General features: G+C 44.9%; 1 protein-coding gene across 5 annotated transcripts in view; it reads left to right on the forward strand.

Moving 5' to 3' along the window:
* snx29 (sorting nexin 29) overlaps nucleotides 1-17,328 on the forward strand; it is a 596,020-nt gene that overhangs the window by 106,736 nt on the left and 471,956 nt on the right. For all 5 annotated transcript variants that reach the window (XM_038821149.1, XM_038821148.1, XM_038821150.1 and 2 more), the window contains one exon: nucleotides 10,197-10,260. In XM_038821149.1, the coding sequence (XP_038677077.1) occupies nucleotides 10,197-10,260 (64 nt within the window). The remainder of the gene's footprint in view (nucleotides 1-10,196; nucleotides 10,261-17,328) is intronic.

Genomic DNA, 17,328 nt, shown 5'->3' on the forward strand with positions numbered 1-17,328 from the left:
GCCCTCCTTCAGTTTAATGAGATGCAGAGGCTTTCTGAAATTATAATTAGCCTGATAACAGCATGAAAATTACTGCAAGCGTTTGACTGAACTCTCTGATCCCCACTTTCTAATGAAAACAGTGACTTAGTGATGGTCCCATTAATGGAAGCTGAGCCTAACTCCCAAGTTCCAGAAAACTTTTCCACAGTAATGGCTTCTCCTACCAGCAAATGTACTTGACCAGACTTTAAGTTGAAGATATCGCAGGACACAAATCTTTGAAACCATCCTAATTTGTGGCGAGATCTGTGGCCGACATAATGATGGATTGAATTCTGGAATATACAAAGTGAAAATATGCAACCTTCACTCTGGAGGAGCTCACAGCCTGTCACTGGTCAGTGGAAGGAAAATCAGATTTATGAATGAAACACGATCTGGAAAATTCTCTGCCACATCACGTAGACTGACAATGTTTATTCTTTGTAAGATTCAGTAATCCAGTTAAATGTTGCTCTGCCTCTCATGACTTGAATATTTTCTTCAATTTTTACTCCCAAACTCAGCAAAACATTTGCAAGCTAATGTAGCAATTTCTACTTTATCCTCATCGTGACATGGTCCTGTTAATGAGAGTTATGACTGGGTCCTTGATAATGAGATCAGAATGTTGGTTTATTATGATGTAGAAATATCCCTGTTTCTTTGCCAGGCCCTCTTCTCTCGATGCAATGAATTAAGTCCAAGAAACTGCCAATTGCCAGAATTTCACTACAGGAGCATAGTCTGTTTCAGGAGATGTTCAAGACATTCTTTTCACAGTACAATTGCAAAATAAGGCTGTCAATTTCCAGAGTGATGGCTGATGCAATTTTGTTGATTATATTGCCCATTTGGAGAAAGCTGCAAACACTTCCATCTGTCTTGTGCAACAAGAGCAGAAGTGATGGAATGGAGATGTGGATAGAAATCGCATGTAGACTGACAGTTGAAATTTACGAAAAGCGACTCTCAGATACATTAATGAGCATGCACCAAAAAGAATTGCTTTGGAAAAATAATGTCATGAAACTTGAAAACTTGAGAGTGGAATTCATTGTGTGTTTGCTCCTACCAATTCATTTGTCATTGTCAAAAATATGTGAATTTGCTTTTGTCAGTTTAAAATATTGTTAAGATGGTTACCAATTTAAATTACTATGGCTGTGCAACGGAAATAACAGAATATCCGATTTAAAGTAATGAGGGGTCCATTGCGTTTCTTTGCTAACCTGAAAATTGATGAGGTTTTGCAAGTGTAATTGTATTTTAACTTCCTTAAAGTACTGGGCGCGATTTAATAGCCTCATCGCCCTCGACTGGATGATGCGACGAGGTCGTTTAACCTTTCGGCTTTTCGCGAGATATGTGACGCTCGGAATCTCGGAAGACATCGTAGGCGAGATCCAGATTAACATATTTCGATGAACCATTAGGCTAATTTAAATATGTCGGCTCCCAACTCTCCCGAGACCTGGGAATGGATGCCCTCACCTGGGAGACTTCGCCATGGCTCCATTTAGCACTGGTCTGATCCACACAAATGTGGACCAGGTGCAACGGCACCTGGGGGATTTCACAGGCCATGGGAGACCCCAGGGTAGTAAGGGGCAGGGCAAGGTGGCATCCTGGATCTCCCTCTGGCATCCAGGCACCTTGGCACTGCCAGGATGCCTGGGAGGCAATGCCAGGGTGGCACTGCCAATGGCCAGGGCCTGAGGGGGGCCATGCCTATGAAAGGGGGAAGAGGGTGGGTATGAAGGGGACTCTTAAACATGGAGGTGGTGAAGGGTGTGCGTCCTGAAAGTGGGGGGTGGGAAGGCCTGAAAAGTGGGGGGCCCTCAGCAACTTCATAGCGTGGTGCCCTCACTTGGGGGTGGTGGTCTGGGGTAATTCTCATGTGTGCGGGGGTGATATTGCCCATGGGTGGGGAGTGTGGCAGATCCTTAAGCTCACTTAGAGATTGGGGCATCCTTTCAAAATGGTGGCCTGATCGCTGAGGAGCTGGACTCACCAGTGAGTTCAGCTCCACATTGCTGAAAAGATTCCTGTGTGGTAGACCGGGGAGAAACCCCCGATGACATACCGGTATGCATCTCGCCCAAAATCCCAATGGGAAACACCCTGCCAAATTCGCCCAAAATGGCACTTTGAAACCTTGCCGTTAAATCGTGCGCACTCATAGAACATAGAACAGTACAGCACAGAACAGGCCCATCGGCCCTCGATGTTGTACCGAGCATTGTCCGAAACCAAGATCAAGCTATCCAATTCCCTGTCATTCTGGTGTGCTCCATGTGCCTATCCAGTAATCTCTTGACAGTTCCTAAAGTGTCCGACTCCACGATCACAGCAGGCACTCCATTCCACACCCTAACCACTCTCTGAGTAAAGAACCTACCTCGGACATCCCTCCTATATCTCCCACCCTGAATCTTATAGTTATGCCCCCTTGTAACAACTACATCCACCCGAGGAAATAGTCTCTGAGGATGCTGCTTTGATAAGGATTACAATTTAGAACATAGAACATAGAACATTACAGTGCAGTACAGGCCCTTTGACCGTCGATGTTGCGGCGACCAGTGAAACCCCTCTAAAGCCCATCTACACTATTCCCTTATCGTCCATATGCCTATCCAATGACCATTTGAATGCATTTAGTGTTGGCGAGTCCACTACTGTTGCAGGCAGGGCATTCCACGCCCTTACTACTCTCTGAGTAAAGAACCTACCTCTGACATCTGTCCTATATCTATCTCCCCTCAATTTAAAGCTATGTCCCCTCATGCTAGACATCACCATCCGAGGAAAAAGGCTCTCACTGTCCACCCTATCTAATCCGCTGATCATCTTGTATGCCTCAATTAAGTCACCTCTTAACCTTCTTCTCTCTAACGAAAATAGCCTCAAGTCCCTCAGCTTTTCCTCATAAGATCTTCTCTCCATACCAGGCACCATCCTGGTAAATCTCCTCTGCACCCTTTCCAATGCTTCCACATCCTTCCTATAATGCGGCGACCAGAACTGCATGCAATATTCCAAATGTGGCCGCACCAGAGTTATGTACAACTGCAGCATGACCTCATGACTCCGAAACTCAATTCCTCTACCAATAAAAGCTAACACACCGTACGCCTTCTTAACAACCCTCTCAACCTGGGTGGCAACTTTCAGGGATCTATGTACGTGGATACCGAGATCTCTCTGCTCATCCACACTACCAAGAATTTCACCATTAGCCCAGTACTCTGTCTTCCTGTTATTCCTTCCAAAATGAATCACCTCACACTTTTCTGCATTAAAATCCATTTGCCACCTGTCAGCCCAGCTCTGCAGCTTATCTATGTCCCTCTGTAACTTGTAACATCCTTCTGCACTGTCCACAACTCCACCGACTTTCGTGTCATCTGCAAATTTACTCACCCATCCTTCTACGCCCTCCTCCAGGTCATTTATAAAATGACAAAAAGCAGTGGACCCAAAAGAGATCCTTGTGGTACACCACTAGTAACTGGACACCAGTTTGAACATTTCCCATCAACCACCACCCTTTGTCATCTTCCAGCTAGCCAATTTCTGATCCAAACTGCTAAATCACCCTTAATCCCATGCCTCCGTAATTTCTGCAATAGCCTACCATGGGGAACCTTATCAAACGCTTTACTGAAATCCATATACACCACATCAACTGCTTTACCCTCATCCACCTGTTTGGTCACCTTCTCAAAGAACTCAATAAGGTTTGTGAGGCACGACCTACCCTTCACAAAACCATGTTGACTATTTCTAATCAAATTATTCCTTTCCAGATGATTATACGTCCTATCTCTTATAAACCTTTCCAAGACTTTGCCCACAACAGAAGTAAGGCTCACTGGTCTATAGTCATCGGGGTTGTCTCTACCCTCCCTTCTTGAACAAGGGGACATTTGCTATCCTCCAGTCTTCTGGCACTATTCCTGAAGACAAAGATGACTTAAAGATCAAATCCAAAGGTTCAGCAGTCTCCTCCCTAGCTTCCCAGAGAATCCTACGATAAATCCCACCTGGCCCAGGGGACTTATCTATTTTAACAATTTGGTGTTCTCAGTCAGATTGCCGTTGCTCCACACTCTCTTACCCATCATGGACATGATAACTGCAGCTTTTGTGATGCATATGTTGAGTTCAACATCAAATGACAGATTGCTCGGGCAGCACGGTGGTACAGTGGGTTAGCCCTGCCGCCTCACGGCGCCAAGGACCCAGGTTCAATCCCGGCTCTGGGTAACTGTCCGTGTGGAGTTTGTACAATCTCCCTGTCTTTGCGTGTGTTTCGTTCCCACAACCCAAAGATGTGGAGGGTAGGTTGATTGGCCAAGCTAAATTGCCCCTTAATTGGAAAAAATGAATTGGGCATTCTAAATTTCTAAAAAAATAATTTTAAAAAAATGACAGATTGCTGGTGATTGTGGAGCTGAATTATGTGAAACTATCAACAGCCTCCAGTGTCACACTGCAGTGCTGATAGATGGCGGTATGGCAACATCCTGGACCATAACATTTGTCTTCCTGATGCTGGTGGTCAACCACACTCTCCTGACATGAGCGAGTTTGTAATTTGCTGCTAAAGGTGTACCATGGTATGGAATGTCAGTGCAGAGCAACTGTCTGGTGAGGACATGGCACACCTCTGTCTTGGAACTCAGGAAGCAAGGTTTCTGTCAGTTCTGGTATATAAATAGACACTCTGTAGATGATCTGAAGGCATATGACAGCAGCAAAGTGAAGAGTATGTCAAAGACTGTTGGTTCGAGAACACAACTCTGTTTGACGACTCTGCGGATCTCAATGGATTCTAATGTTGCCCCATCATAGCTGACCGTATCCATTATGTTGTCATGGTGAGGAGACTACATTGAGCAGCTTCAGCAGGCATCCAATTTCACCAGTAGCTTAAATAGACTGCTCCTGCTCGCATGGTCGAATGCTTTGGTGTGATTGATGAAGACACTATATAGTGATCACCTTTGTTCATGATATTTCTCTTGGAGCAGCTGGAATGGAGCACTTGTAATTGCTGACTTGTGAGTTGCGTTAATGCTGTGTAGTGAAAGTGCGGTGTCCTTTCGTGGTGCAAGCCTGAGAAAAACACATGCAGACTCTGGACTACTTAAATATCAGGGTCCCCCTTGTGACTACTTTGTTGAATCCAAAGAAATGCAAAGCACTACATTTGGCTCTGGCTTGGTTGCAGGAGTTGGCAGAAAGATGACATTTAGACATCAGCCTGCCTTTGAACTCCATTCCAGATTTTTTGCCAGGGTTAATCTCCTTAGTCTTTAACTCTCCCGAGGTATCTGCAAGACAGTGGAGCTATTCACCCACATGGTTCATGAATGCCAGGGCGTGTCCACATGCTGGGTAGCCTTCACGTCCGGGGGTCAAACCTCATCTGAGCTCCTCTGAAGCTTTAGCCTGGGACCACGAGGGACCCGGTTTCTGAGTGTCACCACGAGGAGACACGGCTGAAGATTTGCCATGGAGAGGCCGTGTACTGACAGGAAACGATCTGTACATTTGTGTGTCTGGTACGTTGCTGATAGCCAGCAGCGGAGGCTGAAAATGAGATGTAAACGAGCACACAAGTGGATAAAATGCTAACTTTCTTCATCCACGCATCACAACAACCTATTGGACACACATATACACTTGATTTTTTATTGCACTGCTATATAATTGATTGTTCCTCTGAATTACTTTTATACTTTATTTGACCTGTTTAATATTATTTCACTGTCAAAGAAGATGTGCAAAAACTAAATTTAATCCAGTAAACGCATTTCTTAAAATAATTAATGCATAATCCATTATTTAAAACATTCGCTAGTCCAACCTCAAGTATCATTCGTAAAAAGGTACAGCTTCTAGATGAGGAAGGGAAAGTCACTTTCAGGAACTGGTGCAAAACTGTTGACAAAGAGACTAGTTTCACAGTACGTTGAGCCTAAAATAGTCCTGTTTAAACAAAATTTAAACAAAGACGTTTAACAAAATTAATCGCGTGGGTCTGAATTATAAATGAATAAGTAATCTGCGGATCAGATGTTAATATCAGTGGACTAGGCCTGCCACCAGAGGGTGGAGCCCAAACTCCCAAACCAACACTCAAGCTGTCTGGGTAACCAACCCCAACATTGACCTACTTGGGTAGCCCATCGTCACTTAGACCTCATTCAAAACAAGTATCCCCCAATCCTATGGATGGGTGAACCCTCATCAGAATGCAGTTGGTGTTGATATTATTTGGTGCTCCATTCATTCTCTCTGGAGAACCACAGTTCAAGTTTACTGAGACTTGGAGTTCTTCTGAGGTTCCACAGTGATTGTTAAAATGGTTCTCTGCGTAATTTAAGCCTCATCTAACTAAATTACGGGTACCGTCTCTGCCTGCATTAACTGTTACAAACAAAATTAGACATTGTAAGTAATGTTAAGCATTGTTGATATTGACACTATATTTAATTTCATCTACAGGGTTTTGTTGAGCAAATTAATACCCTTACAATAAATATTTTTCTCTCTCGCTGTTATTTTCTCTTCAGAGTAATCGTGCCTGTCTTCTGCGACTATTTACAATCTCTTCTAAACTTGTGACCTAATTAACATATTGCAAAACCAATGAGGCTTTGGTTGAAAAAGCACAGATTGAAATTGAAGCCCTGTTCAGTACTGGTCATAATAACATATTTTACATTTGAGTTATGTGTGCATGTACATGTCTTAATTATTTTAATTAATTTGCATCTTTAGTGTTGCCTTTTCTCTTGTGTTAATATAATTTCTTTCAAATTCCTGTTTTGCACAACCCTGTGAATCTGGAAATTACCCTGAAATTATGCAGCATTCCATGAAATTAGAGAAGAATCACATTAAATAGTAGTCCCTTGACGTCTGCAATTTACAAAAAAAAATGTGGATAATTAGAGAAGTAAATGTGTAGTGGACGGGCTAAGATTTAATTCCTGATGTGGAAGAGATTCTCTTTATAATACCCTTCGACTTCAAATTACAACATGGAAAAAAGGCACTTTGTCCCCGCCATTCTATGTTGGTTTTTATTCCCTAAATAAGAAGGAGGCTTAATTTCATGCTTCTCACTGTTACCATGTCCCATATTTCCCTTTCCTTCAACCGCTTAGTTAACCATTCTTAAATGTTGATATGGCTTAAATGTTGCTTCAATCACTAACTCGAGTCCTGCATTTCCAGTCTTGTTATGAAATAAGGTTTCTCTTGCTGTCTGTTGTTCGCTTACATTTATTGTACCACCAGCACCTCCTCCACAATAGTCCTCAACACCGGTGCCCCGCAAGGCTGCGTACTTAGCCCCCTACTCTACTCCCTGTACACACACGACTGCGTGGCAAAACTTGGTTCCAACTCCATCTACAAGTTTGCTGACGATACGACCATAGTGGGCCGGATCTCGAACAACGATGAGTCTGAATACAGGAGGGAGATAGAGAACTTAGTGGAGTGGTGCAACGACAACAATCTCTCCCTTAATGCCAGCAAAACTAAAGAGCTGGTCATCGACTTCAGGAAGCATAGTACTGTACACACCCCTGTCAGCATCAACGGAGCCGAGGTAGAGATGGTGAGCAGTTTCAAATTCCTAGGGGTGCACATCACCAAAAATCTATCCTGGTCCACTCATGTCGACGCTATCACCAAGAAAGCACAACAGCGCCTTTACTTCCTCAGGAAACTAAGGAAATTTGGCATGTCCACATTAACCCTTACCAACTTTTACAGATGCACTATAGAGAGCATCCTCTCGGGCTGCATCACAGCCTGGTATGGCAACTGCTCGGCCCAGGACTGCAAGGAACTTCAGAGAGTCGTGAATACCGCCCAGTCCATCACACAAACCTGCCTCCCATCCATTGATTCCATCTACACCTCCCGCTGCCGGGGGAAAGCAGGCAGCATAATCAAGGATCCCTCCCACCCGGCTTACTCACTTTTCCAACTTCTTCCATCGGGCAGGAGATTCAGAAGTCTGAGAACACGGACGAACAGACTCAAAAACAGCTTCTTCCCCACTGTCACCAGACTCCTAAATGACCCTTTTATGGACTGTCCTCATTAACACTACACCCTGTCTGCTTCATCCGATGCCAATGCTTATGTAGTTACATTGTATATCTTGTGTTGCCCTATTATGTATTCTCATGTATTTTCTTGAATTCTGTTCAATTCCCTTTTCTTCCCATGTACTGAATGATCTGTTGAGCTGCTTGCAGAAAAATACTTTTCACTGTACCTCGGTACACGTGACAATAAACAAATCCAATCCAATCCAATCCAATTGTTAGCTCCGCCCTCTTTGCTAATGTTGGAATCCTGTTACAATGCACTGCATGCTTTAGTTGGTAACGAGAGTAGCTATTTGGGGAAAGGTTAGGGAATTATTCTTAAGTGTACAAGAACTGATCTACATCATTGTGGAGGAAGGAAAAGGGAAGTCTGTACCTGTGCTCTGTGGTTTTATGAATAAACCTGTGTTAAGGAAAAGACTGGTTCGAGTTTTGTCCTTCATTCAATGTGTGAATAATGAATTTAATCCTTTTTGAGACCACTCTATCACTGAACTCGGTCAGATTCTATCTACTCTGTCCTATCCCTTCATAGTTTCAAACGCCTATATCAATCACCCTGTGTCCACCTCTATTCTAATTAAACAGCCCCAATTTTTCAAGTCTTCATATTTGTATTTGATCATCCCAAATGGCCTACTGGTGAATCTATATTTTACCCTCTTTCTTATCTTAACTCATTTCCTGTACTGTGTGGCCCAAAGCTACATACATTGGCTTTAATTTTCCAGCGATTCCCTTCCCGGCGGCACGGGGTGCACACAACGGGGCAGCACTGTAGCATAGTGGTTAGCACAGTTGCTTCACAGTTCCAGAGTCCCAGGTTCGATTCTCAGCTTGGGTCACTGTCTGTGCGGAGTCTACACGTTCTCCCCGTGTCTGCGTGGGTTTCCTCCGGGTGCTCCGTTTTCTCCCACAGTCCAAAGAAATGCAGGTGGATTGGCCATGCTAAATTTCCCTTAGTGTTCAAAAAGGTTGAGTGGGGTTACTGGGTTACAGGGATAGGGTGGAGGTGTGGACTTGGGTAGGGTGCTCTTTCCAAGGGCCGGTGTAGACTCGATGGGCTGAATGGCCTCCTTCTGCAATGTAAATTCTGTGATTCTGAAACCTCTTTGACAACAGCAGGACCAGAAGATGTTGCCGCCAGTCAGTGGTATGCCGGCTCTGTGTGTGTGTGTGTGTGTGTCGGTGTGTGTGGAAAATATCACCAAATATTTCAACTGGGGTTTTATAAGTCTTGTCATAAAACTTAACATTCCATTTTTATTGACCTTAATGCCTGGGGGTAATGCTTTTACTGTGTTGTTAACCTGAACCCTCAAATCTTTCGAAGCTTTTTTTAACCAAAGGGTAAGGTCTCACATTGACTGACTTTGGATTCCATTTGCCACTATTTATCTTATTAATTCTATAATATTGCACTCTTGCAGTTCCTTTGGTTTTTTTGAGGATTATTTACTCTTCCTCCTATCTTAAGTTTTCACTTCAAATTTGGACACCATTCTTTCCAGCCCCAATCTGTATCACTGTTGTTTGCAGGGAGCACAAACGACCCCTAAATAAAACAGTGGAATACTGCCAACTACTTCCAAGCACCCAGAAGGTCTGTTCTTAACAGCTATTCTCTGTTTCCTGCCTTCTAACTAATTCTAATTTAATTTTCTATCCTGCTCCTCAATCCATACTCCATAATTTTCATCACTCTTTATTCTTCTGTAAAGTCTTTGACAAAGACTTTCTGGAAGATAGAGAACACCACATCCACTTCATTTCACTCCAGCCACCATAAGATGTTTGAGCAGTTGACCCTTTTATCTCCAGGGTACTTTCGTTTCTCTTTTTAAAAATGGGTATTTCTCAGCCTCTTTGTCGTCCTCCAGCAAACATTCATTCTCCGTGAAATTTTTGAATACAATAGGACAAGTGAAACACCAGCATTTCCGGCTCAGGAATGTGTGGCATGGTAAAATAATTATTTTTGCATTCGTTATACCGTCAGTATGCCTATTAACATAAGGTTTGCTTCCTCAGATGAACTACGTCAAGCCATTGTAGCCATGATGAACAGAAAAGACGAATTGGATGAACAAAACAGGTATTGTTTGAAGTTTACATCTCCTCCATGCAGTAAGTTAAGCAGATATTGAGTGATCGTTGGGTTAAAGCTTAAATTTGCAGTAATTGCTGGCTTTTGCAAATGAATTGAACTAGTGGAAACTTTGATAAGATATTAAGTCCACAGCTATTTTTTTGGTCTCTTCATATGCTTATAAAATTATACTTTCTCTAGCAATTGAGAAAAGTAACAAAATATGTCTTCTGTACTCTTTACAATGTTAGCTAAGATGTGGAGTTGCAGGCGTGGACTGGGGTGGGCACAGTAAGAAGCCTTACAAGCCAGGTTAAAGTCCAACAGTTTTGTTTGGAATCATTAGCTTTCGGAGCGTAGCTCCATCATCATTCACCTGAGGGATGATTCACCTGATCCGAAAACTAGGGATTCCAAACAAACCTGTTGGACTTTAACCTGGTGTTGTGAGACTTCTTGCTATGTTAGCTAAGGATTTGTAGAATTGTTTCACCAAATCTGATTCTTTTGCTTAAACTTTGTGGTCCAATGGTTAAGTTATTTTGCCATTTTGCAAAGACGTCACATTTATTTACAGGTTGCTTCCATTGGGGGAAGCTCTTCTCTGTGCGTAATTACTTATCTAATTATATATCCGCTCAGCTCCTGCACAAGTGCAGAAATGTTTAAAGTTTGTAAAAAGCTGAGCACTTCCTTCCATTTGTGGTGGGAGGTAAAATCCTAAGGGGAAACGTAAGGAAAATCTAATGTAGAAAGAAGAGTGAGGATATTAGCAAATATATTACCTGAGTGTGACGCTTATAGAGGTATGAGACTTGGTGCAAGGGTGAAACGCTCGCCCACAAATAAATAGATGGTTGCTCAGTTAATCATTTTAAATATGAAATTGATAGACTTTTGCTCGAGAAGATTATAAAGGTGCCAAGGTAGGCGGATGAAGTTAATATGCAGATCAGCCATAATCTCATTGAATGGTGGAACAGGGGCTGAATGGTCCTCTGCTGTGTTGCTAACTTATAATTGCCAACAAACTAGACACTGAAGGTGTGGGGATGACGAATACTTTTAACTCTAACTAATGCGGTCCCTGCTGTGCCATAACATCAGATAGCCTCTGATGAAGGCGAGACCAAATTCAGGAGAAACGCCTTTATTTAAGGAGAGATACGAATATGGAACTTGCTACTATACGGGATAGTTGAGGTGAATAACATTTCAGTGAAATCCAGATAAACACTTGAGGGAAAAAAGAATGGAAGGTTATGCTGAAAAGGTTAGACGAACAGGGGTAGGAACGAGGCTTGTGTGGAGGGTTAATGCTGGCAGGGGTGGGTTGGGTTCAATGGCCTGTTTCTAATCTGCAAACTCCTGTGAACCTGTGTAACCCAGTATTTCTTTTCAGCAATGGTTAATGGTCAGTAACTGTGTGCTGGAACACACGATTATTTTTCTTTTTGCCTTGTGATTCTGGTGTTGGTGTGGGCAGTCGGACTAGCCACTGCCAGCTAGGATGAGATTACCTAATGTGGTGCAGGCAAAGGTTCAAACCTATGACTTCCTTGGTCTGTGTGAATCATTACTCCACTATATCAGCACTGAGCCATTAGGGTTGTGTGACATTTTTGTTTGGTTTTACTTTAAGTGGAAATTTACTTGGAGCTAATTGTTCGGAGCCTCTGCCTTGTGTTAAGATCAAATCATTATTTTTGTAATTTGCAAATGTCAGAAAAATGTTTATATACCTATTTAGCTACATTGTATGTAACGTTTATTGTGGCTTTGGCACTTGCTTCTGTCAACTTGATATTTTTTGTAAAAACTGTTATTTATTACATTTTCCCATTATTATGCAAATCACAATTATTATACATTTTCAATTATTATGTACTTTATCAATAACTAGGAAATTGAAGTTTAGTTCAAGTTGATACTTGCTTGCTCTCTGCTTTCTGCTCCCTATAGTATGCATGCTACTGGTTACACATGGGAGAGGGCTTTGAAATTTAGATTGACCAAATCAAGTTCTCTGTAGCTGTGCATCAGTACATCAAATGCAAAAGTCAGGGAATAGGCCATGACTTGCTGAAACAGATTTAAATTTAAATTACCCATTTGCACAGACTGTTATTTAGCCTGTATCGAAAAATTGTGTCAGATATGTGAATGAAAAGCTGTGCTTAGATTGAAGATGCACGCAGAATTGCACACGGTGATTCCATACAGTTCTGCAGCTAATTAGGTTAAATCCAAATGAAAAGTTTTTGCTTTTAGAATTCCTTTGACTCTTTGAATTCTAATATCTTGTTCTCCTATTCATTTATATTTTGTGACATTTCATGCCTTTAGAAAATACTAATTTTATTTCTTATGAGTAGTTTGGGTGGAAATTAACTAGTGCATAGAACTACGGCAACAATCATTTGTATTTCACAGCAACATCTGTTACCTCCAGACTATGATAGTCTCCTGGCTGACCTCACATCTTCCACCCTTCATAATCTTGTGCTTATGCAAAATTTTGCTGTCCGTGTTCTAACTCACACCAATTCCCATTCCCAATTCATCCCGGTGATTCCTGACCTATGTTGTCTCAAGTTCCACCAGTGCCTTCCCCATCTCATCTAGTCCTATACCCTTTGCGATGGCTGCGTTCTTACGATTTTTATTTGATTAGGTTCCTGATAAGCACTTATGGACATTTTACTATGATAAACATGCTATTTAAATGCAGATTGTAGCAATATAGCACCGGTGGATTGGAAATTGGCAAACGTGACACCACTGTTTAAAAAAAGAGGTAGACAGAAAGTGGGTAATTATAGGCCAGTGAGTCTGCAGAGGGATTTGGATAGGTTAAGTGAGTGGGCTAGGGTCTGGCAGATGGAATACAATGTTGACAAATGTGAGGTTATTCATTTTGGTAAGAATAACAGCAAAAGGGATTATTTTAAATGATAAAATGTTAAAACATGCTGCTGTGCAGAGAGACCTGGGTTTGCTAGTGCATGAGTCGCAAAAAGTTGGTTTACAGGTGCAACAAGTGATTAAGAAGGCAAATGGAATTTTGTCCTTCATTGCTAGAGGGAGGGAGTTTAAGACTAGGGAGGTTATGCTGCAATTGTATAAGGTGTTAGTGAGGCCACACCTGGAGTATTGTGTTCCGTTTTGGTTTCCTTACCTGAGAAAGGACGTACTGGCACGGGAGGGTGTGCAGAGGAGATTCACTAGGTTAATCCCAGAGCTGAAGGGGTTGGATTACAAGAGGTTGAGTAGTCTGGGACTGTACTCGTTGGAATTTAGAAGGATGCGGGGGGGATCTTATAGAAACATATAAAATTATGAAGGGAATAGATAGGACAGATGTGGGCAGGTTGTTTCCACTGGTGGGTGAAAGCAGAACTAGGGGACATAGCCTCAAAATAAGGGGAAGTAGATTTAGGACTGGGTTTAGGAGGAACATCTTCACCCAAAGGGTTGTGAATCTATGGAATTCCTTGCCCAGTGAAGCAGTTGAGTCTCCTTCATTAAATGTTTTTATGATAGAGATAGATAGTTTTTTGAAGAATAAAGGGATTAAGGGTTATGATGTTGGGCCGGAAAGTGAAGCTGAGTCCACAAAAGATCAGCCATGATCTCATTGAATGGTGGAGCAGGCTCGAGGGGCCTGATGGCCTACTCCTGCTCCTAGTTCTTATGTTCTTATTACATGACAGTATGTTCAGGAATAGAACTCGGTGGTCGTGGGTTCAGTGCAAATGGTTGAAGGGATCAGAAAGTAGTTCTCATGGATGGATAAATAGGAGACGGCAGACGGGGACAAATGAGAGAAGGGAAATTCGGATTACGTGGAGGGAAAACTGAATGAAATTTGGCTTTGGGTGATAGACTGATGACGAGGAAGCTTTAGAATGGGGGAGTGAGTCATCTCTATATTGTTGACTAAGAAATCTGAGCTAATTATTACTGTTCGGGCTGAGGGTGGATGGGGCACAATCAAAGAATATTATATAGTGTTTGCAGTGGAGAGCTTGATTGCCAAGCTACACCTGGCAATGAATGGCTCAGCTATGTATCTGGTCTGCTTAATGTTACACCACACAGACTTTAGAGGGTAAAGATAGAAGCAGTACTGGGGAGCAACATGGAAGATAATTAAGATTTTACTGGGGACAGTGGCACAAAACGCCCAAGGCAAGGGGGCATTTGAATAAATTTTTTTTTTTTTTTTAAATAATTTTTATTGAGAGAGTTTTTCCATACAAACATTTACCCCTACTAATTTTTAAATTATTTACAACACAATCCCCCTAGGCAAATGTCCCTCCCTCGCCCGCCCTCTCGCGCGCACCAGTCCTCCCCCCCCCCCCCCCCCCCAGGCAACCTTAACAAACAAGGCAGCCTACAGTTTCAGACATGAGCAGCGAGCAGGCTTGCCCGCGTTACAGTCGTGCATGTCCCCCCACGACCCTTGCTGCCCCCCCCCTCCCCTCCCCCTCCCCCCCCCCCTCCCTCCCCCCCCCCCTCCCCCCCCCTCCCTCCCCCCCCCTCCCTCCCTCCCCCCCCTCCCTCCCTCCCCCCCCTCCCCCCCCCCCCGGGTTGCTGCTGCCACGACCCCGAACGTCTATCTCTGATCTAAAAAGTCAAGGAAAGGTTGCCACCGCCTGGAGAATCCCTGTACCGACCCTCTCAGGGCAAATTTGATCCTTTCTAGCTGAATATAGCTAGCCATATCGTTAATCCAAGTTTCAACGCTTGGAGGCCTCGCGTCCTTCCATTGAATTAATATCCTTCGTCGAGCCACTAGGGACGCAAAGGCCAGTATTCCGGCCTCCCTAGCCTCCTGTACCCCCGGTTCTACGCCGACCCCAAAGATCGCAAGCCCCCATCCTGGTTTGACCCTGGACCCCACCACCTTCGACACCGTCCTTGCCACCCCCTTCCAGAACCCTTCCAGCACCGGACATGCCCAGAACATATGCACATGGTTCGCTGGGCTTCCCAGACATCTGACACACCTGTCCTCACCCCCAAAGAACCGGCTCATCCTTGTCCCCGTCATGTGCGCTCTATGCAGCACCTTAAATTGAATGAGGCTCAGCCTCGCACACGAGGAGGAAGAATTGACCTTCTCCAGTGCATCCGCCCACGTCCCGTCTTCTATCTGCTCTCCCAGCTCCCCTTCCCACTTGGCTTTCAGCTCCTCCCCTGATGCTTCTTCCGCCTCCTGCATTATCTTGTAGATGTCTGATATCTTCCCCCCTCCGACCCAGACCCCCGAGAGCACCCTATCACTCGCCCCCTTACTGGGGAGCAGGGGGAACCCCTCCACCTGCCGTCTAGCAAATGCCTTCACTTGTAAATATCTGAACATGTTTCCCGGGGGGAGCTCAAACTTCTCCTCCAGCCCTCCCAGGCTCGCAAACCTCCCCTCTATAAACAGGTCCTTCAGCTGCCGTATGCCCACCCTGTACCAGCTCTGAAATCCCCCGTCAATGTTCCCCGGGATGAATCTATGGTTCCCTCTTATTGGCGCCGCCAACAGACCTCCCATTTCCCCCCTATGTCGCCTCCACTGCCCCCATATCTTGAGGGTGGCCGCCACCACCGGGCTCGTGGTGTACCTCGTGGGGGGGAGCGGCCATGGTGCCGTTACTAGGGCCCCCAGGCTTGTGTTGCCACAGGACGCCCTCTCCATTCGTTTCCAAGCTGCCCCCTCCCCTTCCATCATCCACTTGCGCACCATTGACACATTTGCCGCCCAGTAGTACCCCGAAAGATTGGGTAGTGCCAGCCCTCCACTGTCCCTACTCCGCTCCAAAAAGACCCTCCTCACCCTTGGGGTGCCATGCGCCCACACGTAGCTCATGATGCTACTCGTCACCTTTTTGAAGAAGGCCCTAGGGAGGAAGATGGGCAAGCACTGAAATAAAAACAAGAACCTTGGGAGGACCGTCATTTTGATTGACTGCACCCTCCCCGCCAGCGACAACGGTACCATGTCCCACCTCTTAGATTCCTCCTCCATCTGTTCCACCAGCCTGGAAAAGTTCAACTTGTGGAGGGTCCCCCAGTTCCTTGCCACCTGCACCCCTAAGTACCTAAAGCTCTTTCCTGCTCGCTTGAAGGGGAGTCTCCCAATACCCTCTCCCTGGTCCCCCGGGTGTATCACAAAAACCTCGCTTTTGCCCAAATTTAGTTTGTACCCCGAAAAGTCCCCAAACTCTGCTAATAGTTCCATTATCTCCGGCATTCCCCCTTCTGGGTCTGCCACATACAGCAGTAGATCATCCGCATACAGCGATACTCGATGTTCCTCCCCTCCCCTAGTCAGTCCTCTCCACCCCCCTGAACCCCTCAGTGCCATCGCCAACGGTTCAATCGCCAGTGCGAAAAGTAGGGGGGATAGGGGACATCCCTGCCTGGTCCCTCGGTGGAGCCCGAAATACTCCGACCTCCTCCCGTTTGTCACTACACTCGCCGTCGGGGCCGAGTAGAGCAGCTTCACCCACTTAATAAACCCTTCCCCAAACCCAAACCGTTCCAACGTCTCCCACAGGTACTCCCACTCCACCCTATCGAATGCCTTCTCCGCGTCCAGCGCTACCACTATCTCAGCCTCCCCCTCCACTGCCGGCATCATAATTACATTCAGCAATCTCCGCACGTTCGTGTTGAGCTGCCGCCCCTTCACGAACCCCGTCTGGTCCTCATGGATTACCCCTGGCACACAATCCTCTATTCTAGCTGCCAGGATCTTTGCCAGCAACTTGGCATCCACGTTCAGAAGCGAGATAGGCCTGTAGGACCCGCACTGCACGGGGTCTTTATCCCGCTTCAATATCAGGGAGATCAGAGCCTGCGACATTGTCGGGGGCAGAACCCCCACCTCTCGCGCCTCATTAAAGGCTCGTACCAGTACCGGTCCCACCAAGTCCACATTTTTCTTATAGAATTCCACCGGGAACCCATCTGGCCCCGGCGCCTTCCCCGCCTGCATCTGACCTATTCCCTTGACTAGCTCCTCTAGCCCTATTGGCGCCCCCAGCCCTTCTACCAGCCCCTCCTGGACCCTTG

Source organism: Scyliorhinus canicula, chromosome 15, assembly GCF_902713615.1.
Source record: "Scyliorhinus canicula chromosome 15, sScyCan1.1, whole genome shotgun sequence".
NCBI lineage: Eukaryota > Metazoa > Chordata > Chondrichthyes > Carcharhiniformes > Scyliorhinidae > Scyliorhinus > Scyliorhinus canicula.